At 36.1% G+C, this 20,982-nt stretch overlaps 2 protein-coding genes across 6 annotated transcripts in view; both read left to right on the top strand.

The window, feature by feature from the left end:
* Positions 1-20,728, top strand: part of LOC136029681 (pyruvate carboxylase, mitochondrial-like) — a gene marked incomplete at its 3' end in the record, with an annotated part of 46,226 nt that extends 25,498 nt beyond the window's left edge. The window contains 5 exon segments of the mRNA XM_065708183.1: positions 7,377-7,591; positions 12,263-12,503; positions 12,979-13,228; positions 13,973-14,217; positions 20,549-20,728. Coding sequence (XP_065564255.1) covers positions 7,377-7,591; positions 12,263-12,503; positions 12,979-13,228; positions 13,973-14,217; positions 20,549-20,728 — 1,131 coding nt within the window.
* The window catches only part of LOC136029228 (uncharacterized), a 497,253-nt gene that overhangs the window by 73,569 nt on the left and 402,702 nt on the right, over positions 1-20,982 (top strand). The gene's annotated exons all lie outside the window — the stretch shown is intronic.

The following is a 20,982-nucleotide window of genomic DNA, read 5'->3' as shown; positions in this document are numbered from 1 at the left end:
AAACTGGCTATCTAAAAATTTTCATTGGGTGCATTTGGGGAAAAGATGGTGTCTGTGTTCGGGGGGTGGGGTAGATGCCTTTCATCAACTTTTTACTCATAAAAAGGGAACTAGAACTTTCAATTTCTAATCAAATAAGCCACCTTCGAAGTTTATACGTTTATACGACATAAGAACCTTATACGCCTCCGAGGGCATAACTTAAAACACTTGTCCCCGGGCTCTGGGGGGTTGTGTCGACCCCGGAGTTTTTGCTATCTGATGTTTGAACTACATTAAAAAAAAGGCTACCTCAAAATATGTGTGGGATTAGTTTGGGGAAAAGGCTAGGGGAGAACTTCTTTTTTAATTTCTATCTCAAAATTCTTGTCGGATGGGTTTGAGGAAAATAGGGTGTAGAGGGAGGAGGTCTAATTGCCCTAGAATCTCCAGGGCATAAATTACAACGCCTGCCCTCAGGCCATGGAGGGTAGAATGGACACCGGTGTTTTTCTTATCTGACCTTTATATTTTACAAAATAGCTATCTAAAATTTTTTATCGAATGGGTCTGGAAAGAAAAGGGCGTGGAGGGGATCTAGTTGCCATCGGATCTCTTATGACTCTTAAAAAGTGAACTAACATTTTCAGTTTCTAATCAAATGAGCCCTCTCTGAAGATTATACGAGCAGCTTTTCTATAACAAATGTATATGCCCCCAGGGCATAACTTACAACGTCTGCCCTAGGGACCTTGGGAACTGTCGATACGGGAGTTTTTGTTATCTGACCTTTGAACTTTTTTTTAACAAAATAGCCATCTCAAAATTTTAATCGGGTGCGTTTGGGGAGAGAGGCAGGGGGGGCTATTTGCCCTCAGCTCTCTTTTGACTCTTAAAAACTGAATTAGAACTTTCAATTTCCAATCAAGTGAGCCCTCTCTGAAGTTTACACGATTATTCCTTCCATAACAACCATAAAATATATGCCCCCACGGCGTAACTTACAACGCCTCCCCCCCTGCCCCTAAGGGATTGTATCGACCCCGGAGTTTTCGTTATATGATCTTTGATTTTTTTCTTTAAATGGTTGTATCAAAATTCTTGTCGGATGCGTCTGAGGAAAATAGGGCGTGGAGGGGGGAGGGTTAGTTGCCCTCCCATCTCTTTTGACTCTTAAAAAGTGAACTATAACTTTCAATTTCCGATCAAATGAGCTCTTTCCGAAGTTTACCCGAGCATCTCTTCCATGAGAACCATATACGCCCCAGAGCATAACTTACAATGCCTTCCCCTGGGCCCTGGGGTGTTGCGGCGACACGGGAGTTTTTCTTTTCTGACCTTTGAACTATTTTTAACAAAATGGCTGTCTCAAAATTTTTATCAGGTGGGTTTGGAGGAGGAGGGCGTGGGAGAGGGGCTAGTTGTCCTCGGATCTCTTTTGACCCTTAAAAAGTGAACTAGAACTTTCAATTTTCAATTCTTTGAATTGAAAATAAGGAGCAGAAAGAAAAAAAAGGAGCTTTTTTTAGCTGAAAGTAAGGAGCGACATTAAAACTTAAAACGAACAGAAATTACTCCGTATATGAAATGGGTTGTCCCCTCCGCAATCCCTCGCTCTTTACGCTAAAGTTTGACTCTTTGCCACAATTCTACTTTTTAAAACAATTAAAAGCTTTAGCGTAAAGAGCGAGGGATTGCGGAGGGGACAACCCATTTCATATATGGAGTAATTTCTGTACGTTTTAAGTTTTAATGTCGCTCCTTACTTTCAGCTAAAAAAATTAGTTTTTTTTTATTTAATTTCTGAACGTTTTTGAATTAATGCATGTTTGGTTTTGGCTCTCCGCACATAAATTATTAAAATGAAATTTGTATATTACTTCTTTTTTTGGCTAAATGGTTTCTCTTAGTTTTGATCAGACGATTTTGAGAAATAAGGGGTGGAGAAGGAGGCCTAGTTGCCCTCCAATTTTTCGGTTACTTAAAAAGGCAACTAGAACGTTTAATTTTTAACGAACGTTTTTATTAGTAAAAAATATACGTAACTTAAGAATTAACTTACGTAACAAACTTTCATAATCTTATATTTTTATTATGTATACGAGGGGGTTTGTACCCTCGTTAATACATCGCTCTTTACACTAAATCGTAAGTTTTGTACCAATTCTTTAAGAATGACCCCTGAATCAGAAAGGCCGTAGAATAAATAGTTGAAATTACTAAAAATACTTTAGCATAAAGAGCGAGGTATATTTCTCCTCCTAAATACCTCGCTCTTTATGCTAAAGTATTTTTAGTAATTTCAACTATTTATTCTACGGCCTTTCTGATTCAGGGGTCATTCTTAAAGAATTGGTACAAAACTTACGATTTAGTGTAAAGAGCGAGGTATTAACGAGGGTACAAACCCCCTCGTATACATACCCCCTCGTATGCGATTCCCAGAACATAAAGCTTCCGGACTTTGTTATCAAATGTCCCAGCGAAGTGCCAATGATCCCTGTCGATGCCTTCAGTACCCTCAGTGCCAAGGTGAATTCTTGCCTTGAATAGCTGCGTGATATTGCGTCCAAGGTTACAGAGGGACAGTCTAAGCTTGTAGCCCCTACTCAAAATACGAAAAAACCGTCCTACGCTGTCGTTGTAAGAAACCCACCCCCGGAGCTCAGTGACCCTATCCTTCGCATGAAGAAGCTCGAAACGTTGGATGGTCACGACGGAATCATAAGTCTAAAATCTAAGCCACATAGCAAAAGCTGGGTTGTGATGTTACGCGATAAGCGCTCAGCCGACTCGCTTGCTGAAGCTGTTACTAGCTCCATCCCTAACGTTGGAGCCAGAGTGATTGATAAAAAGCCTTTAGCTGTGGTCCGGGATATACCCCATAATTATTCAAGAGCTGATTTGGAGGCCTCAGTGGAAGGACTTATTAGTGCTAGTCAAATCGGCGACTCTCGTACTTTTCGCCTCGAGTTCGTCGACAAAACCGCTCTGAATGCGGTTCTGGAGTCGGGAATCCGTATTGGATATGAAATTTTTCGCGCTAAGCCCTTTCAATCCATTCCGCGTCGATGCTTTCGCTGTCAAAGTACTGATCACCTGATTGGAGCTTGTCCCAGCTCACCAGCACATCCCAAGTGTTCCAGATGTTCTGGCCCTCATGTGAATTCCAAGGAAAACCCTTGCCAAGTCTCACCAAAATGTGCAAATTGCACTATGGAACACGTAAGTTTTAGCCTGAAATGCAAAGTTCTCCGATTGGCTCTCAACAACGCTAATAAATGAATGCTCAAACTCCGTTTAGCTTTGTTTCCCTTAATATTAATGGTACAAAAGACAAGGATCTACTGATAAGTGAGCTACTTGAAAATGATATTGTGTTTCTACAGGAGCACCTTCTCTCTAAAGTGAATGTTGATAGCCTAAAGCGTTCTCGGACCCATTATACCTTCTTGAGAGCCGCCCAAAAAAACCGTGGAAGACCATCAGGAGGTCTGGCCATCTATTTCAGACACAAGACTCAGCCGATATTATTGCAAAGCGACGCTAACATCTTAGCGATAAAATGTGGTGATACCGCATTTATAAACATTTATTTCCCCTGTAATAAAAAGACTGTGCAGTCATTGTCTAGTTTTTCACAAGCATGTAATCGCCTACGAACACTACTTAGCGACCTTTCAAAACAAAATACCAAATGGGTTCTCGCCGGTGACATGAACACTGACTTATTATCTAATTCCGACCGATCTGAAATCTTTCTCGATTCACTACCTGGAGGATTCCATCTTGTTGATAAAGATCTTCTATTTACTTATATTCACAATCGTGGTGGTCTTACTTTCAATCTTGATCATATAATTGTGTCAGATTCAACTCTACTTTCATCAATAGTTCATGTGGCAGACTCTAAAATCGACGACGATCATTTACCAATCACGTGCCAACTATCTTGCTCCATGGCGACCTCTGTGCAACGTAACTCTCCCAAGTGGTTCTCAAGGTTAAATTGGGAAAATACCAATGTTCCACTTTATGTATTGACATTGTCCCAGTTATTATCATCTATTAAAGTACCTTTCCACTTATTGCAAACATCTGTATCTACAACTTCAACGCGGATAGATATCAACTCGTATTATCAGCAAATAGTGTTCTGTCTAAAGTCTGCCGCTAAAACAGCTGTACCCTCCGAGTGCGTGCGAACGGGTACTCGCAATCCCTTTTGGAAAGTTGATCCTAAAGTGAAGATAGCTAAACAAAAAGCTAAGTTCTGGCTCCGTATGTGGATTGCCTGTAATCGTCCTTCTTCTGGTTCAGTACATCAAATAAAACAGAAAACCAAACGAGAGTACAAATATTCCCTGCGTAGAGCGAGACTGAATGCCTGGGATGGTCCTTGTGACAAGAAATCCTGGGATCGTGTTATAAACAGTGTTAAGTGTTCACCTCCAATTAATTCGTCTCTTCGGCTATGTGACTTCGTTTCTCATTATAAAAATATTTTGCTTTCGTTTAATATTAATCTCCAAAATCATTTTACAAAGCTTGTAAACTCAATCCTCCCAATTCGTATCAACCAATCTCAAGTGTTGTCGGTGGAATCTGGTGTTATACTCCGAGCTCTTATGCAAGTGAATAAGTCTGAGTCTCTCGATAGTGATGGTCTTTGCTTCAAGTTTTTTGCTTATGATTGTCCTGAACTGCTGAAGCATTTGCAATTATTGTTTCAGATGTGTTTGGCACAGTCCGTTGTGCCAGATAGTTTTTTGTCCGGTTGTATATCTCCCATAGTCAAGAGGGGTAAGGACCCCAGTGCTTGCTCTAATTATCGTCCTATCACTGTGTCTTGTTTTGTTAGTAAGCTATTTGAATATGTACTGCTACCGGCCATTAACTCCAAGTGCAATTTTACACCCTTCCAGCTTGGTTTTAGAAAAGGTATGCGCTGTTTTCAAGCTCACCATATTGTGGGTTGGCTAATGAAACAAGCTGTTGCTCAAAAAAGTCCCCTGTATTGTTTGACTGTTGACATATCTAGTGCTTTTGATAATGTAATTCATTCAAATGCTTTGTTTTCTCTAGCAGCCTCGGGTGTTAACCTTTCTATTGTTTCCGTGCTTAAGTATTGGTATGCTAATTCTTCAGTTAGGGTGAAGTGGAATGGTACGGTAGGGGAGTATATTCCTGTTAAAAAAGGCGTTAGGCAAGGTGCCGTGTTATCCCCGAGCATTTTTAAATGTGTTTTAGCTTCGTGTCTCCAACGTCTTCAACCGTCAATTTTTTACAATGATAATTTAGGCATTAGTCACGTTGCATATGCTGATGATGTTCTGCTTCTTAGCCGGACAAAAAAATTACCAACTTCTACCGGCTTTCAGCCGCACTATCCACAGTAGGCCTTTCAGTTAATGCCTCCAAATGTGAGTTTTTGTGTTTTGGGAGTCCTCCACCAGCATCACCTCTTTGCTTGGGTTCTTCAACTATACCATGTTCAGCAAGTATTAAATGGTTGGGTCTCTTTTTCCACGTCACTTTCGTCTACTTGCTCCGCTATTACGTCCAGTGTACTGAAAAGTATGCGGGTTGGATACGCGAAAATTTCACCAAATCGTGGTCAGTATAACCGAAATGGACTATGCCGTCTTTATTCTAGTTTTTGTGCCCCTGCTGTTTTTTATCTTTCTGGTTTTGCTTTCCTCCTTCGCAAGAAGGATACAAAGAAAATACGCTCAGGATATTTTAAGTATTGCAAGTATTTGCTGCGTCTGCCTCGGTGGTATCGGAATCATACAGTCGTCTCTAAATTTGACATCGTTGATGCGCCCTCGCGACTGAAACATTTATCTAAAGATATATGTTTTAAAACTCGGCAAATGGTCGGTGTTTTTGACCCTCTTTGGCCATTTTTTGATTGGAGGTAATTTATTTATGTTGTATGTCGTTATGCTGCTATGTTATTTATGTTGTTATGTTTTTTGTCTTGTTTTTTCTTTTTTTGTGTGTTTACTCCACAGTTTAATGTACTTTGTGGGTTATAAATAAATTAAATAATAAAAATATAAGATTATGAAAGTTTGTTACGTAAGTTAATTCTTAAGTTACGTATATTTTTTGCTAATAAAAACGTTCGTTAAAAATTAAAAGTTCTAGTTGCCTTTTTAAGTAACCGAAAAATTGAAGGGCAACTAGGCCTCCTTCTTCACCCCTTATTTCTCAAAATCGTCTGATCAAAACTAAGAGAAACCATTTAGCCAAAAAAAGAAGTAATATACAAATTTCATTTTAATAATTTATGTGCGGAGAACCAAAACCAAACATGCATTAATTCAAAAACGTTCAGAAATTAAATAAAAAAAAAACTAATTTTTTTTAGCTGAAAGTAAGGAGCGACTTTAAAACTTAAAACGAACAGAAATTACTCCGTATATGAAATAGGTTGGCCCCTCTGCAATCCCTCGCTTTTTACGCTAAAGCTTTTAATTGTTTTAAAAGTAGAATTGTGGCAAAGAGTCAAACTTTAGCGTAAAGAGCGAGGGATTGCGGAGGGGACAACCCATTTCATATACGGAGTAATTTCTGTTCGTTTTAAGTTTTAATGTCGCATCTTACTTTCAGCTAAAAAAATCAGTTTTTTTTTTATTTTAAAAATAAGGATTAAAGGTGTTTGATTACTCAGGCACTTCTCAACTATTAACCTATGAGTGAAAAATTGGTTGACATCCTCTACCCTTCCTTTCTTGGGTTTCTTATAGCCTGGGTGGAAGTATCATACAAGCTGAGGTAGCCTTGAACCAATGTTATAAGATCATTATTTTTTTACCAAATCGTTGCGGAAAGCTAGCTAGTTTTTCAAACACAAGAAGGGACGGAGTCTTCCCACAGATTCCTAAATCTGGATGGATTTTTGAAATGTGTAAATGCGCTTCTAGTTGAGCTTTTGCCAGTACAGCCTTGAAAATTCTTAAATCTAAGCCTATCAGAGGCACTCAATACGTGCTATTTCTAATAGTACATTATTTAATAGCCATTTATAATAAATGCTATTTCTCCGAGTCAAGACTCAACAAATTGTAAGTCTATAACATTTTGGGGTGTCAAATTTCTAGGAAAGATTTGTGTTAACCTTGGGGAGGTAGTCTCTGAATAAAATGTCCTTTGAGCCCAAAATACGTGAAACTTGAGAATTTTTTTTATAAGTGTTTCAATCTTTTATAAAAAAAAAAGTTGGTTTTTATGACCAAATATTTGAATTCCCCTTCATTTTAGCGTGCTAATTAAATTTTCCTAACATTAGACCAATCGTGGGGATGGGTAACCTTTGTCCCTTCTTTTAGAAGTATGCTATATTTAATATGTTTATTTGCTAATCTTGCTTTTTTTTTTATCGTTTATAGATATCACCGTTTGTTGCTCACAACTTCTCCAATATGTATAGTATTGAAAATTGGGGAGGAGCCACTTTCGATGTCGCTATGAGATTTTTACACGAATGTCCCTGGGAAAGACTTGAAGATATGAGAAAGGCTATTCCAAATATACCATTCCAAATGCTTTTGCGAGGGGCCAACGGTGTAGGCTATACCAGCTACCCAGATAACGTTGTTTACAAGTAAGTCGCTGTAAAAATTATTCGTCAGATGTTAACATTTTTCAACAGGGTCAGTGAATCAAGCCAGCTGACTCGCTAGTGGACCAACAAGCCGTATCAATGCCAATTTCATACATACATTGAGGCCAAACTCTCGCCTGACTTCTCTATACAAGTGAGAAGTGACAGTTTTGATCTGTCAAAGTTTGACAATACTTTTCTGTTGACAACGGTTTTCAAGAAATCGTTGTTTGATTGTGATTATCAGAATTGGTGACAAAATTAAGCATGGGAAACAACCAATGGTACGTGGTAATGAAAAGTTTCTGGTAATACACTGAGAAAAGACTAGAAAGTTAGGAAGGACACCGAAAAAAGCGAAAAATAAAGATCAATAGACAGATAATTAAGGCCTAATCAATCAAACGAATAAAAAAATTACTTGCGGTAACAGATTTCTTATTACAGATTTTCTTCTTTTTTCTAAAATTTTACTTTCATGTTAAGAGTGGATTATTCTTAATCCTTTGTTTTCATTTTCATTTCACATCATTTCTTAATTTTTCACTTTAGATTTCGAACTTTGTTTATAAATTCCATTACTTCTTAGATTTCACAGTCTTTTCCAGGAGATTATTTTACTATCAGAGAATAATAATTATAAGCGTTGAACCGAATGTAGCCATATTAACCATCGAAATACATTGATAGTGTTATATCTGAGCCTACTAGTGGAAGAATAGTTATCGGACAGGAGATCCCACTTATTTAGCATTCATATTAATATGATTGACGGGTATTGACACTCTAGCTGAGACCTCAACATTGATTTTTTTTTTGTTCCAAAGTAAAGACCAGTCGGTAAGGATTATTCCTGGACATTTGGGAGTGAATATGGTTTATTTACTATCAGCTGGAAGAAGAAACACACAACTCTTGTGGAATGATAACACCCTTCCGCAAAACATAATTGAGTAACATAAAAAGTTGAACTAGTGCTGCTAAAGGTCTTAGAACCTTGAACATAGCTCTTTTGCCTACACTTACTGTACCAACTAGCACTAAAAAAAATCGTATAATCAATATCACCAAAATCGTTAACAAGATACGAACATATAATTGACTAATGCAGTCAAACACGGCGGTGAAAGTGAAATCATTGTTGAATTTGATTCTAAAGAAGATTTTTCTTTTATTCAAAAAAAAAAAGAATCAGAGGTTTCACATTTTACTCCAAAGCAATTGAACTCCCTAGAAAGTTAGTAAGCAACGTTCTGTTTTCAAATAGCAAACTTAGTGCGTAGAATAGAGTAATTCTGACCAAGAGAGCTTCGTCAAAACTGGAGGAACTTTTGAAGTGTTCAGGGATATTGTAGGATGAGTCAAGCCCTAGACTTAGGAAAGAGATTTGATTGAAAAGGCCCCTCAAATTTGGGTAATTTTGCCTACTGGATGTTGAATTATTAATTGTAAGAAATCTTATGTAAAGACGATTTTGGTGGCGGCAATTCAACAGATGGCACGTTATAATTAGTACGGATAAATAGATATTTCCTCCTATGCCATTTGTTGCCCATGCCTTGTAACAGCACATTGGACGAGGTCGTGCATCCTGATGCTACGTTACATGACACGGCTTTTACCGAAGAGCAGATAAACGGAAAGAAATGTGATTTGATTTTTTTTTTTATTATTAATTTTTTAATAATATAATTAAGGATCTCTTGCTTTGGTCCGCGTCCAATTTATTTATCCAGGGTGCATTGGTGACCACTCTTATAATATGTTTAATAAGACTTTTTCAAGCCGTCCTGCCTGCTTCTCTCGTTATAAGAGAAATTGCGAAATTGAATCTCATCAAGCACATGATTAAAAAAAAAAGTGAAGTGCTCTGTAAAAATATAGCCCAATTTTCCTAAACCTTGAATCGCAACCTAACATTCTACATCTGAAGAAAAACTGTTTAAAAAAATTTAGAAATATTTCCACAATCAAGAATTAATATTATGGCAATTAAAAACGAATAGAAATTAGTTACTAAAGACTTTTCTGAACAGATTTTTGAACTGAACTGATTTATTTACAACCTACGCATAAAATAAACATCGCTTTCAACAACCGCCAAGGGAAGGCAACAAAGCACCTGATGTTGGGATTGGAATTAGTCCGTTTGTTGGCTGAAGTATCTTTTTATGCAGAATATCCCTTAACTCCCTAACAGTCCCTATCTGGGTGTATGATATATTTAAAACTGAAGCATGATAAATCCAAAAGACCCTTTTTAGATAAAAGAGCTTCTCCACAAAACAGATTGTACTGGTCTCTTGGTTACGCCGTCACAGTTCAAAAAGAAGCAACAAAACACTGGCAACTTTGTCTGTCGCCAAAGTTTCTGTTAGCTGTCGTAAACATCGGCAGCTAATAACGGCATAACATTGGCTTATATGGTGTGTGGGATAGGTGGATCATATTGTGGTACTATTCAAGGATATAGAGTAACATTGGTCTATAGGGTGGGTGGGAAGGATTGGTCATATTGTGGTAATTTTCAAGGATCGATAAATTCCTGCAACTTCGCAAAACGAACTATACCAGTATGAATTTGCTCGAATCGACAAAGGGAAATGAACTTAGCTCACATCTCTAGGGAAAAAAAGTTCTAGATAGACTTGAGGAATCTATGCAAGAAAAGCGGGCCTCTGAGAAACAAAAGAAGTAATTGCTGATGCCCTCTTGAAAGAGGTCACCGATCGCTTACAGATGTTGGCTTTAAAGGATTATCGCCGTGGCCAATTTCCTAATATAGGATACCATGGAAACGTAAGAAGACGAAATAATGACACGGACGAATAAAAATGGACTGAAAAGGGCACACGAAAAAGGAGGTCGGACCTAATAAGCAAGTTTACTTTCCTCTCAAGGAAGTGGAAGATGTGAATGATATAGCTTGCAAGCTGAATATTTTTGGATTGTTTTTACTTGTTTCTAGTCTTGAAGTTGCTTTCCTTTTCTTTTTTTTTTGCTTTAAGTAAGCATAAACAAAAAGAAAAATGTAAAACAAAGACAGCTGACCCGTCTTCAGGGAAAATGTGTTCCATTCGAGGCTCATAAATATGATAATTCCTAGGGTGATTTGGCCACCGTTTCTGATTCATGAGCAAGGGAATGTTTTGACCATAAATGACAATCAAAATCCCTTCTCACTTTGGTCCCTATTTGTCCCATTTTTCACCCATAAACGTCCCTTGACAGGTTTTCAAGTCATTTTATAATGAGCAGGAGTCATTCTGAGCCCTGCTGATAGAAGGTACTACAACCCTTTAGCTTTCGATCGATTATTTAATCAATTAAGAAAAAAAATCCCGTTTCTCATCATACCTTTTTCATAAAAAGAAAAAATACCAACAATAAACTATATATTTTCATTCGAAAAATGCTTTTGTACCCCCCCCCCCCCCTTGGAAGGCCAGTCGGTATGTGATTCCAAGTATCTGAATCTAAATAATATTTGTGGTGTCCTGATATTTCACTGCGGGATTTTGGGCATTCCTACTACCATATGAGTGAAGGGCACTGCTAACTCGACGGAAGTGACTAGAAACTGAAGTCGACCATCGATATACGGAGATGGCAGCCCAGTAATCGCAAATTTGTGAGTACATAAGCAAACAAACGCTTGGAACAAGATTATTGTATCGTTAGCACCTTCTATATAATTTCTTAACCATCGAACGATTTTATTATGTAGAATCACCACTCTTAAAAATTTGCACGTAGTTTTTCGACCATAAAAGACAGTAATAAGAAACGTAATGTCTCAACACTCTATGGCGTAAATTTAAAAGAACCAGTAAAAGTAAAACATACTTCAATCTCCTTTTAACCCCGAACTTCTTGTAACTTTTGCTGCAATTGAATCGTAGTAACCCTTTTGAAATATAGTTTAATCCAGGAAGTTTTTTTTCGCATTATCTGAGAAAAGACTTAAACTTGTAAACATATGAAATGACTTCAAAAACCTGTTGCATTTTGCCAGTAAATTCACCAATGCTAGAATAGAAACGGTGATATAATTGTCGTTCGCAAGTATGAGTAAACACTGTGGCAAATAAAATCGCATTGTGCTAAAATAAGCAAGATTTAAAAGGGACCCTAAAACTAATCCCCGAGGAACGCAGCAATTCATTTCAAAAGAAGCTGACAAAGCTGTATTATGAATAACCTGGATAAATCTACAAAAGGAAAAGTTTCCTTTTAAAGGAAACATAAACAGAGGTATCACAGCTCAAAAAGTGCAGAAATAAAGTCAGGTTTATGGTAACTAGTGAATCCTTTGAATAAATTACTGTTCCGTCAATTGTACATTAAATGTGGCTAAAACTATGATGAATGAGTCAAAACACATAGTTAAATGTTCAAAGCCATGTGAGAGTCTAGTTCCAGATGGTATTCTAAGTTTAGTCTTAGCTCCAAAAAATATAAACGTCCTTCCTCCAACTATTCTGAAGGTATTTTCAATGGGATTTGATCAGGAATTAAACCTGAGAGTCCCCTAAATTTTTTTTATTTTCTTTTACTATTTCTTCCTCTAGTAGGCTAATGGGCTTGGTTTCGACTGTTTTCCCTGAATTTGCCTTCCCAAGTTCGACTGCCGTGTTAAGATGAAACCTTTAATTCCTTTTTATTTTTTAGGTTTTGCGAACTGGCAGCTGGTTGTGGAATAGATATATTTCGAGTATTCGACTCTTTAAATTATCTTCCTAATTTGATGCTTGGCATTGATGCCGTTGGAAAAGCAGGTGGCGTTGTTGAAGCGGCCATTTCATACTCTGGAGATATTTCTGATCCAACTAGAACTAAATACACGCTGGACTATTACATGAAGCTAGCCAACGAGCTTGTGCGATCTGGCATTCATGTTCTCTCGATAAAGGTTTGTTTTATATACATTCAATGTACCTGTTTTGAAACTGAGACCCTCTCATAAGACCCTATAAGCCTCTTTATGTCTGTCTTTCTTTCGTCTCTCTCTCTCTCTCTCTCTCTCTCTCTCTCTCTCTCTCTCTCTCTCTCTCTCTCTCTCTCTCTCTCTCTCTCTCTCTCTCTCTCTCTCTCTCTCTCTCACTCTCTCTCTCTCTCTCTCTCTCTCTCTCTCTCTCTCTCTCTCTCTCTCTCTCTCTCTCTCTCTCTCTCTCTCTCTCTCTCTCTCTCTCTCTCTCTCTCTCTCCCTCTCTTTCTCCGTCCCCCCCCTTTTGTGAATTATAGCCTTGTGCACATGCACCTTAATGACACGCACAAGGATTCTATTTAGTGTATTTTGATTAAAATTTCTTATTAAAACATTAAATTTTCTTTTCATATGCATTGTGTTTTTTTTCTATTTCTTATGATTGTCGTTGTTTTTGTAGGATATGGCTGGTCTTTTGAAACCATCTTCTAGTAAAGTGCTAATTAGTGCTTTGCGAGATAAATATCCTGATTTACCGATTCACGTTCATACTCACGATACTGCTGGGTTGGGAGTTGCTTCTATGTTAGCGTGTGCAGAAGCTGGTGCTGACGTCGTTGACGTAGCAGTTGATAGCATGTCCGGTATGACGTCTCAACCAAGCATGGGGGCTATTGTTGCCTCTCTACAAGGAAGTGAGCATGATACTGGTAAGTATAAAAGCATTCATTATTTATGCTCATGCTAAGATCTATGCGGATTATTCGAATGTATCCATCGACGATTTCTGCTAGCTGTTGGATAATTAAACGCTAAAGCTTAAATCATCTTTTATGGTGTATTTGAAAGATGTGAATAAAATTATGGGAAAAGAAAAATAGAAGAAACAATATTAAATTGAAATTTAAAGCTTTAGTAAACTGTCTTTTCCCTTCCTTTTGAAAAGATAAAAAAATTAAGTTGTCTTTAGCTTGGATATTTTTTGGTAACATGGAAATAATGTTTTTTACTTAGATACATTTTACACATTATAGATACATCATTATTAATATTGACAAGATGTGTTTGGTTTTCTCCTGGAACCTTATATAACTCAAAAGGGGTGAAAAAGCAGAATCGAATCCTGCCAATAGCGGATTTTTCATAGCACGTCAAAAACTGATTGTGGCTCAGTGTGTCTTTGGAATTTATGACGGGATCAGTTAGAATTTTTTTTACTCAGTCTCTGCTTATACATGTCTTTGAATGAAAGCTAGAGGCTTGGATTCTAAAACTTAACAGCACACATAAGAGCCCACTGGGTAGGACAGGGATTACGTGCTTTCCCTCCTCTCTAGGAAAGTCACAAAGTGTTCTTTCTTTTCTATATTATTGTGCTAAAATTTTGATATTTGAAAAAAAAAATCCATTTGGAAAAAAACTGCTTTCAAACTACTTACATTTGTCGGTCTTAGGTATCGATCTCCGAAAGGTCAACGAGTATTCAGCCTATTGGGAACAGACGAGGACCCTTTACGCACCGTTTGAGTGCTGTGTTACTATGAAGTCTGGTAATTCAGACATCTATCATAACGAAATTCCTGGTGGTCAATATACAAATCTTCAGTTTCAAGCTTTTTCACTTGGTCTTGGTGATCAATTTGAAAGTATCAAGAAAGCATACAGAGAAGCCAATCTACTACTTGGAGATCTAATCAAAGTGAGTTGTTTTCCGCATTGCTGAATTCCTTTCTTTTTGTACCTCCCTTAATGCAGTGACTAGGATCTATTTTAGCCAATTTTTGTCTTTTATACCAATAAAAGATGTGGGTGAAGTATTAGATTTTCGCAAATGGCTGGTAACTGTTACAGGTTTTAAAAATATTTGTTATTATTTTTAGTTGTAAGAGCCAGCGATTTTAAAGTTTCCAAGAAATTTCGTAAGATTTAAACTTCGAAGTGACAAGCTATGCAATTATCTCCCAATATGAATGAGAATTGGGTCGAGGATGTTGCCAAGGAAATATGTTTTTGCGGCAATTTTTTTTTAATGAAGAGCAGAGTTAAAGAATTGGTTGCTGAACAGCCAACTTGACAGGTACTAGTTGCTTAACAGTCCCTCCCTTATCTAATACCATCTAGAAAAACAAGCTGCGTCATATTTTATGCAAAACTTTTTTTGACAGCTTTTTGCTTCATAAAATTTTGCAAATCTGTAGTCATAATTGTAGTTACACCAAAAGATGTTATTTAAGCTTGGGCTTGGTGAAACAAAAGTATCTTTTGTACTGGAACCAAGGAAGCTTCTTTCTTCAGGTAATTTCCTGTATAGGACTTTGACCTATCGTTTTGTATTTGAAAATGATAGACACGTGCCTCCTCTCAAATTATGACGGAAAAAAGCTGTCTGAGTTCCAGTACAGAAAATTTTTTGATCATATTAGTTTACGTTATTATTGATCTCCCAACGAGACATGCCAACGCTGATGATGCAAAATTTCAGGATGACGATTAGATGAGAAAATTAATTTTCCTTTTCAAATAGTATCAACATACAGATCATGAATGATTCTGCAAAATAATGTTGAAAACTTTGCATAATACTCATCACCCTAAACTATGAAACTTTAAAGCCTGCTATTGCCTGGACCATAAATCTGTTTGGTTTAAAATCTATTGGGTAAAGTCTCCTCGGCAGTAGATATCTGCTTATTAAATTTCAAACGAATCTGGACGTTTTCCTAGGGAAGGTAGATGAGGTTCAGAAATTGCATGCTTTTCTGAAAAGCAGCCCATTTGATGGGCCCGGATTCATTTAAAACCCACTAATTTTGAATGAATCCGGAGACTATCGTGTAAAGGTGGGAGAACGGGCTTACACGTTTAAAAACCATCTTGGCTTGGTTGCTTCTATGATTGCCTACTTCTATGACTTCTATGATTGGCTACATCTTGGCTTGGCACAACTTGGCTATTTCCGTGATGAAAAGTTAGCAGTGTTTGTGGTCTTAGAGGGGCTACAGAACTACTTATCTTTCCAATGATTGCCCACTGTTTGATGTTCTTGTATGATTCTGGTTCAAGCTCGTTGCAAACGCTTGCTTCCTGCTAAAAAGTTGATGGGGGGGGCGTGATGAAAGGGCCCACCCATGATAATCCCTTAAGTATGGAAATTGCAATCTTTGCTTGATTTTTGTTCAAGCAAGTTGGAGCATACATATCTTGATTTATTCAGGTTCAAGTGAGGTCCAGCATACCTGAGTCTCTGCTAAAAAGTTCAGGGAGGTTGGTTAGAGGGACCACAAGTCCGATTTGGCTACTAATTTTACAGATTAAAATTCCTTGTGTGATTCCAAAGAAGTAATTTCGGTGATTATCCAACCACATTTATAAAAAATGTACTTTTCTCTATTGATTTGGACTCAATATTTTAATTGATGCTACAATATTAGTCACTAAGTGGTGAAGGCCGAGGTAAGGGAACTTACTGGAGAATAAATATAATGCTTGCTTAGGAGATTTTTATCTTTGTTCATTATAAGGAATGTCTCTCAAATTGTTTTGATTGTATGATCTGCGGAAGATCGGATGTTCATGATCACAATACCAGATTAAGTTGCCTAGGCAACGTGAAGTGTTGCAACATCCCTTTGTCGGTTTCACCAACCAAGGTGTTGCGGTAGCAGCCCTTTGGTCAGGAATCCAAGAAAAGAACTTAAAAATATTTTATTGGCTTTGCAGCCAGTTGAGCCTTAAACGAATTTATGTCATGTACCCTCCAATGTATCGCAAGTAAATAAGAAGTAGAAAAATTGGCAGAGGCATCAAGCCTCTTACTTTGGTTTTGTTTCTTCTTTATCGATTACTTCCCGTAGAAGTCGTAGAGGTACCCGAAGAAAGGATTTAAAATATTGTATTGACTTTGTAGCCAGTTGAACTTATTATTTTATAGCGACCCCTCAGCGTTTAAGATGATTACGGTATAAGGAGAGATTTATATAGAGATTTATATATATACTAGCTGTTGGGGTGGCGCTTCGCGCCACCCCAACACCTAGTTGGTGGGGGCGCTTCGCGCCCCCCCCAAGCCCCCGCGCGCGCGTAAGTCGTTACGCGCCATAATAGTTACGCGCCATTGTAGTTGTGTCCCTATGTCCCACCTGTGAATATATATATATATATATATATATATATATATATATATCATATATATATAATATATATATATATATATATATATATATATATATATATATATATATATATATATATATATATATATATGGTTTTAACTACGTAAAACTTGCGAATATACAACATTCTTTGCTGTCCCATTGTCTTTGCATATAAATAGATTGTCAGGTTTACCGACTCTTGAACATGCAACATATAATGGTCCATGGGAAAACAATCTGTATTCAGATCTATACCTCATGATTCTAATGATTGCCCTTGAGCTTTGTTGATGGTGATTGCTAATCGACCATTCCCTGTCCCGGTGTCCCGGTCGTCATTTATATCCCCCCTGTTTCCCCCGGTGTCCCCGTTGTAGTTGTGTCCCTGTGTCCCGGTCGTCATTTATATTCCCTGTGTCCCGGTCGTCATTTGTATCCCGGTGTCCCGGTCTGTATATACATTCGTTTTTTAGTTTTGTTTTTCTCCTTTATTTTTTTCCTTTTTTTTCTTTTTTAGTTTATTTAGATTTTTAGATTTTTTAGTTTTTTTATTAGTTTTTAGTTTTTTTTTTCTTTTTAGTTTTTTTTGTAGTTTTTACCTTCTTTTTAGTTTTGTTAGTTTTTTTTTTTTACTTATGTCCTGGTCGTCATTTATACTCCCTGTGTCCCGGTGCTTTGTTGATTGCTAATCGAACATTCCTTTTGTCCTGGTCGCTTTCTCTTTGAGTGTCGTCATTTATTTTTTTCTTTTTTAGTTCTTTTAGTTTTTACCTTTATTAGTTTTTTTTAGTTTTTTTAGATGAAAATTTTTTTTAGTTTTTTCCTTTTTTTCTTTTTAGTTTTTTATTGGATTTTACCTTTATTTTAGCTTATTTTTCAGTTTTTTTCCTTTTTTTTTATTTTTTAGTTTTTTAGATGAAAATTTTTTTTAGTTTTTTCCTTTTTTTCTTTTTAGTTTTTATTGGTTTTTACCTTTATTTTAGCTTATTTTTCAGTTTTTTTCCTTTTTTTTAGTTTTTTTTTTATTTTTTATTTTTTTTTTAGTTTTTTTACCTTTTTTTTAGTTTTTTTAGTGTTTTTAGTTTTTTAGCTTTTTTACTTTTTTTATTAGTTTTTAGTTTTTTTGTAGTTTTTGCCTTTTTTTAGTTTTTTCAGTTTTTTTTTTAGTTTTTTATTAGTTTTTACCTTTATTTTAGCTTATTTTTCAGTTTTTTTCCTTTTTTTTTAGTTTTTTTTAGTTTTTAGTTTTTAGTTTTTTACCTTTTTTAGTTTTTTTAGTTTTTTAGCTTTTTTATTTTTTTTATTAGTTTTTAGTTTTTTTTGTAGTTTTTGCCTTTTTTTAGTTTTTTTAGTTTTTTAGCTTTTTTATTAGTTTTTAGTTTTTTTTTGTAGTTTTTTGCCTTTTTTTAGTTTTTTTAGTTTTTTAGCTTTTTTATTTTTTTTATTAGTTTTTAGTTTTTTTTTGTAGTTTTTGCCTTTTTTTAGTTTTTTCAGTTTTGACGTCACCTGATCCAGTTTTTTTCAGGTGACGTCACCTGATCCATCCATCCACAGACAGACAGACAACTTATTTTTATATATATAGATATATATATATATATATATATATATATATATATATATATATATATATATATATATATATATATATATATATATATATATATATATATATATATATATATATATATATGTATATATTGACTTTGTAGTCCTTTGATCCTTATCCTTTTTAATTCAAGTATTGTTACAGATTAAAATTTAAACTATCATCTTTTACAATCGAATTAGTACTATGTATCTATCTTGAACTATTCACAATCATATCAACTCAGCTACTACTTGCTATAATAATTATGAAACTAGGTCAATAGTGTTGATTTTTATTTATAGTCGCTGCGTAACCGCAGAGATATTAATTCTCCTTCCCTCAAGTATAGGCTACTGGAAACAAATAAAATCTAAGTAAATTGTTTGTCATAGCCGAAAATGCTTATCAGGAACGAATAATAGGTACAACAAATAGGAAAAGTCGCAAGCCCTTCATTGACAAAGGTGACCCCGACCTAACAGCCGAATGTTATTTTGAAGTTTTAAAACTGTCTCAGATTTTTGATGTAGATTCTTTCTTTCAATTTGAATAATTAAAACTAAAGTTTTTAACCCTCGGAACCTATCAAGTTGTATATCTCTGAACTATATACAATCTTCTCAAACTTATACTGCTCAAAACTTGCAGTATAATCCTGTCGAACCTAGTTGGTATTATAAAGCTGTCCGTTGCTTTCGTAGTCATACTAGATAGACGTTGCTAAAACTAAAAGAAAGGTACACTAGTTAGTAGAAGTGCATAACCCTCATCCCTGAAGACGACCTTGGTCTAACAAACGGTTCTTAAATAAAGTTTCATTGTTTTTATTTATATTCTTCTGCCAATTATTTTGATCAAATAAAACGTAAACTAATGTTAGAAGTTTCTAACCCCTGAACCAACAAGGTGACTATGTTCTAACAACTTATTCTTTCTTTTATAGCCCTACTCGTAGCGGACGTGCGAGTATTTGTACCCTCAAATGTATCCAAAGCAAATAATAAGTAAACGAACTAGCAAAAGAGGCCAACACTTCATCGCAATAATGATCAAGACATAAAGGCTGATTATTACAAGTCTCTCCCTTTGTCTTGAAGTTTGAACCAGATTTTTCCACAACACTGAAGTTGTCAACCTCTTGAAATTTTGAAAACGATGTATCGCACAGACGAATTTTTGTACAAAAAATTGATGTCATTACATGTACTTTGATCTGCTCATCCAGGATTATTGATCAGCGTTGAACAAAAAAATAAATATCCGTCTTGTTTCGAAAATTGGTCTTCTTGCCGCGGGCCAACTTTCTAATATCACTACTTAGAAAGGAGAAAAGAGAGAGTTACAATACCGAATTTTCCAAAGGAACTTACGATTTTATTCCAGCTCTGATTTAAAACTGGTGCCTACCTGCTTGCCTGCTGGAACGGAGCTTTCTAATCAAAAGCAGAAACATGGCCCGAAGGAATTGAAGCTTGGTTGTGTAACTTAGAAATTCCTTTCCTGTATAAACTGTAATACTTCTCTTTATCTCACATACTGTGGGCTCTGGCAAGATTACTAGCAATAACATTCTTTTTTACCCTTGGCAAAAAATTATACGCAGTTTCTCAAAATGTAATGCCATATTCATCAATCCGGCCTAAGGTCCACACTTACCATGATAACCACTGAGGTTAGAGTCTTACCATTTTTTAGTAATAAGCTGAAGTCAGCAGACTAGGAAAAAAAATACAGGACAAAACCGAAGTGTTGCTCCCGCAACACAATTAGACAAAAAACATGAACTTGAACTTCTCAACCGTTGTATCAAGTGCACCATTTTATCTTTTCTATATCACCCTTCTGGTTTCGGCCCTATCCTGTGGAATGATTTAAATGAAGATGTAAAAGCAAAACAAAATATAGATTATTTCAAGTATGTTAATAGCATGAAGCTTCGAGGTAAATATGCCTTTTTCTTTTGTGAAGGACGAGTCATGTGTGAAACATATATTCGCAGATGTGATTTAGTGTTAATAACAATTTTGCAATTTTTTTTGTCTAGGCACTCTACTTTGTTGCTAGACACTATTATTTATTTATTCGTTTGGCTCTTCGCGGTAATTTTTATTCTGTTTATGAAAGTGGCACATCTTCGCAAGCTATGCTTTTGCTATTATTTTCTATTATTTTTTCTGTTGTATTTTTCTGTTCTAGTTCTGAGTAAATACTTCTAATCTAACATATTATGGTTTAATATTTTATTCTAGCATTAAAAATTGTCTGATTCTCTCGGTGTCTTGCAGGTGACGCCTTCAAGCAAAGTTGTAGGAGATTTGGCTCAGTTCATGGTTCAAAACAAATTGTCTGCCACAGATGTAAAAGAAAGAGCACAAGACCTGAGTCTGCCCAAATCTGTGATTGAATTCTTGCAAGGCTACCTTGGTGAGCCCGAAGGTGGCTTTCCTGAGCCATTCCGATCTAAAGTAATACGAATATTTTCACTTTTTATTACTACTAGAAATTCATCGCATCTTCTTTATACTTAAGGTTGGTAGGCTGGCAAATTATTCCTCCTCCCTCATACCCTGTTTATAACTTCTGCTTTGATCTTCCCCTAAGCAGTTACGAAAAAATTTTGTGAAGTCTTACAATCTTATCCCAGCTTAATCTGAGGCCTCCGCCTTTATCTAACCCCCGTCTGAGCTGTTCAATAGAGCTATTCTATGAATACGGTGCT

The sequence above is a fragment of the Artemia franciscana genome, chromosome 7 (genome assembly GCF_032884065.1).
Source record: "Artemia franciscana chromosome 7, ASM3288406v1, whole genome shotgun sequence".
NCBI lineage: Eukaryota > Metazoa > Arthropoda > Branchiopoda > Anostraca > Artemiidae > Artemia > Artemia franciscana.
The sequence above is the reverse complement of the archived record's forward strand: the minus strand, read 5'-3'. Positions and strand labels throughout refer to the sequence as shown.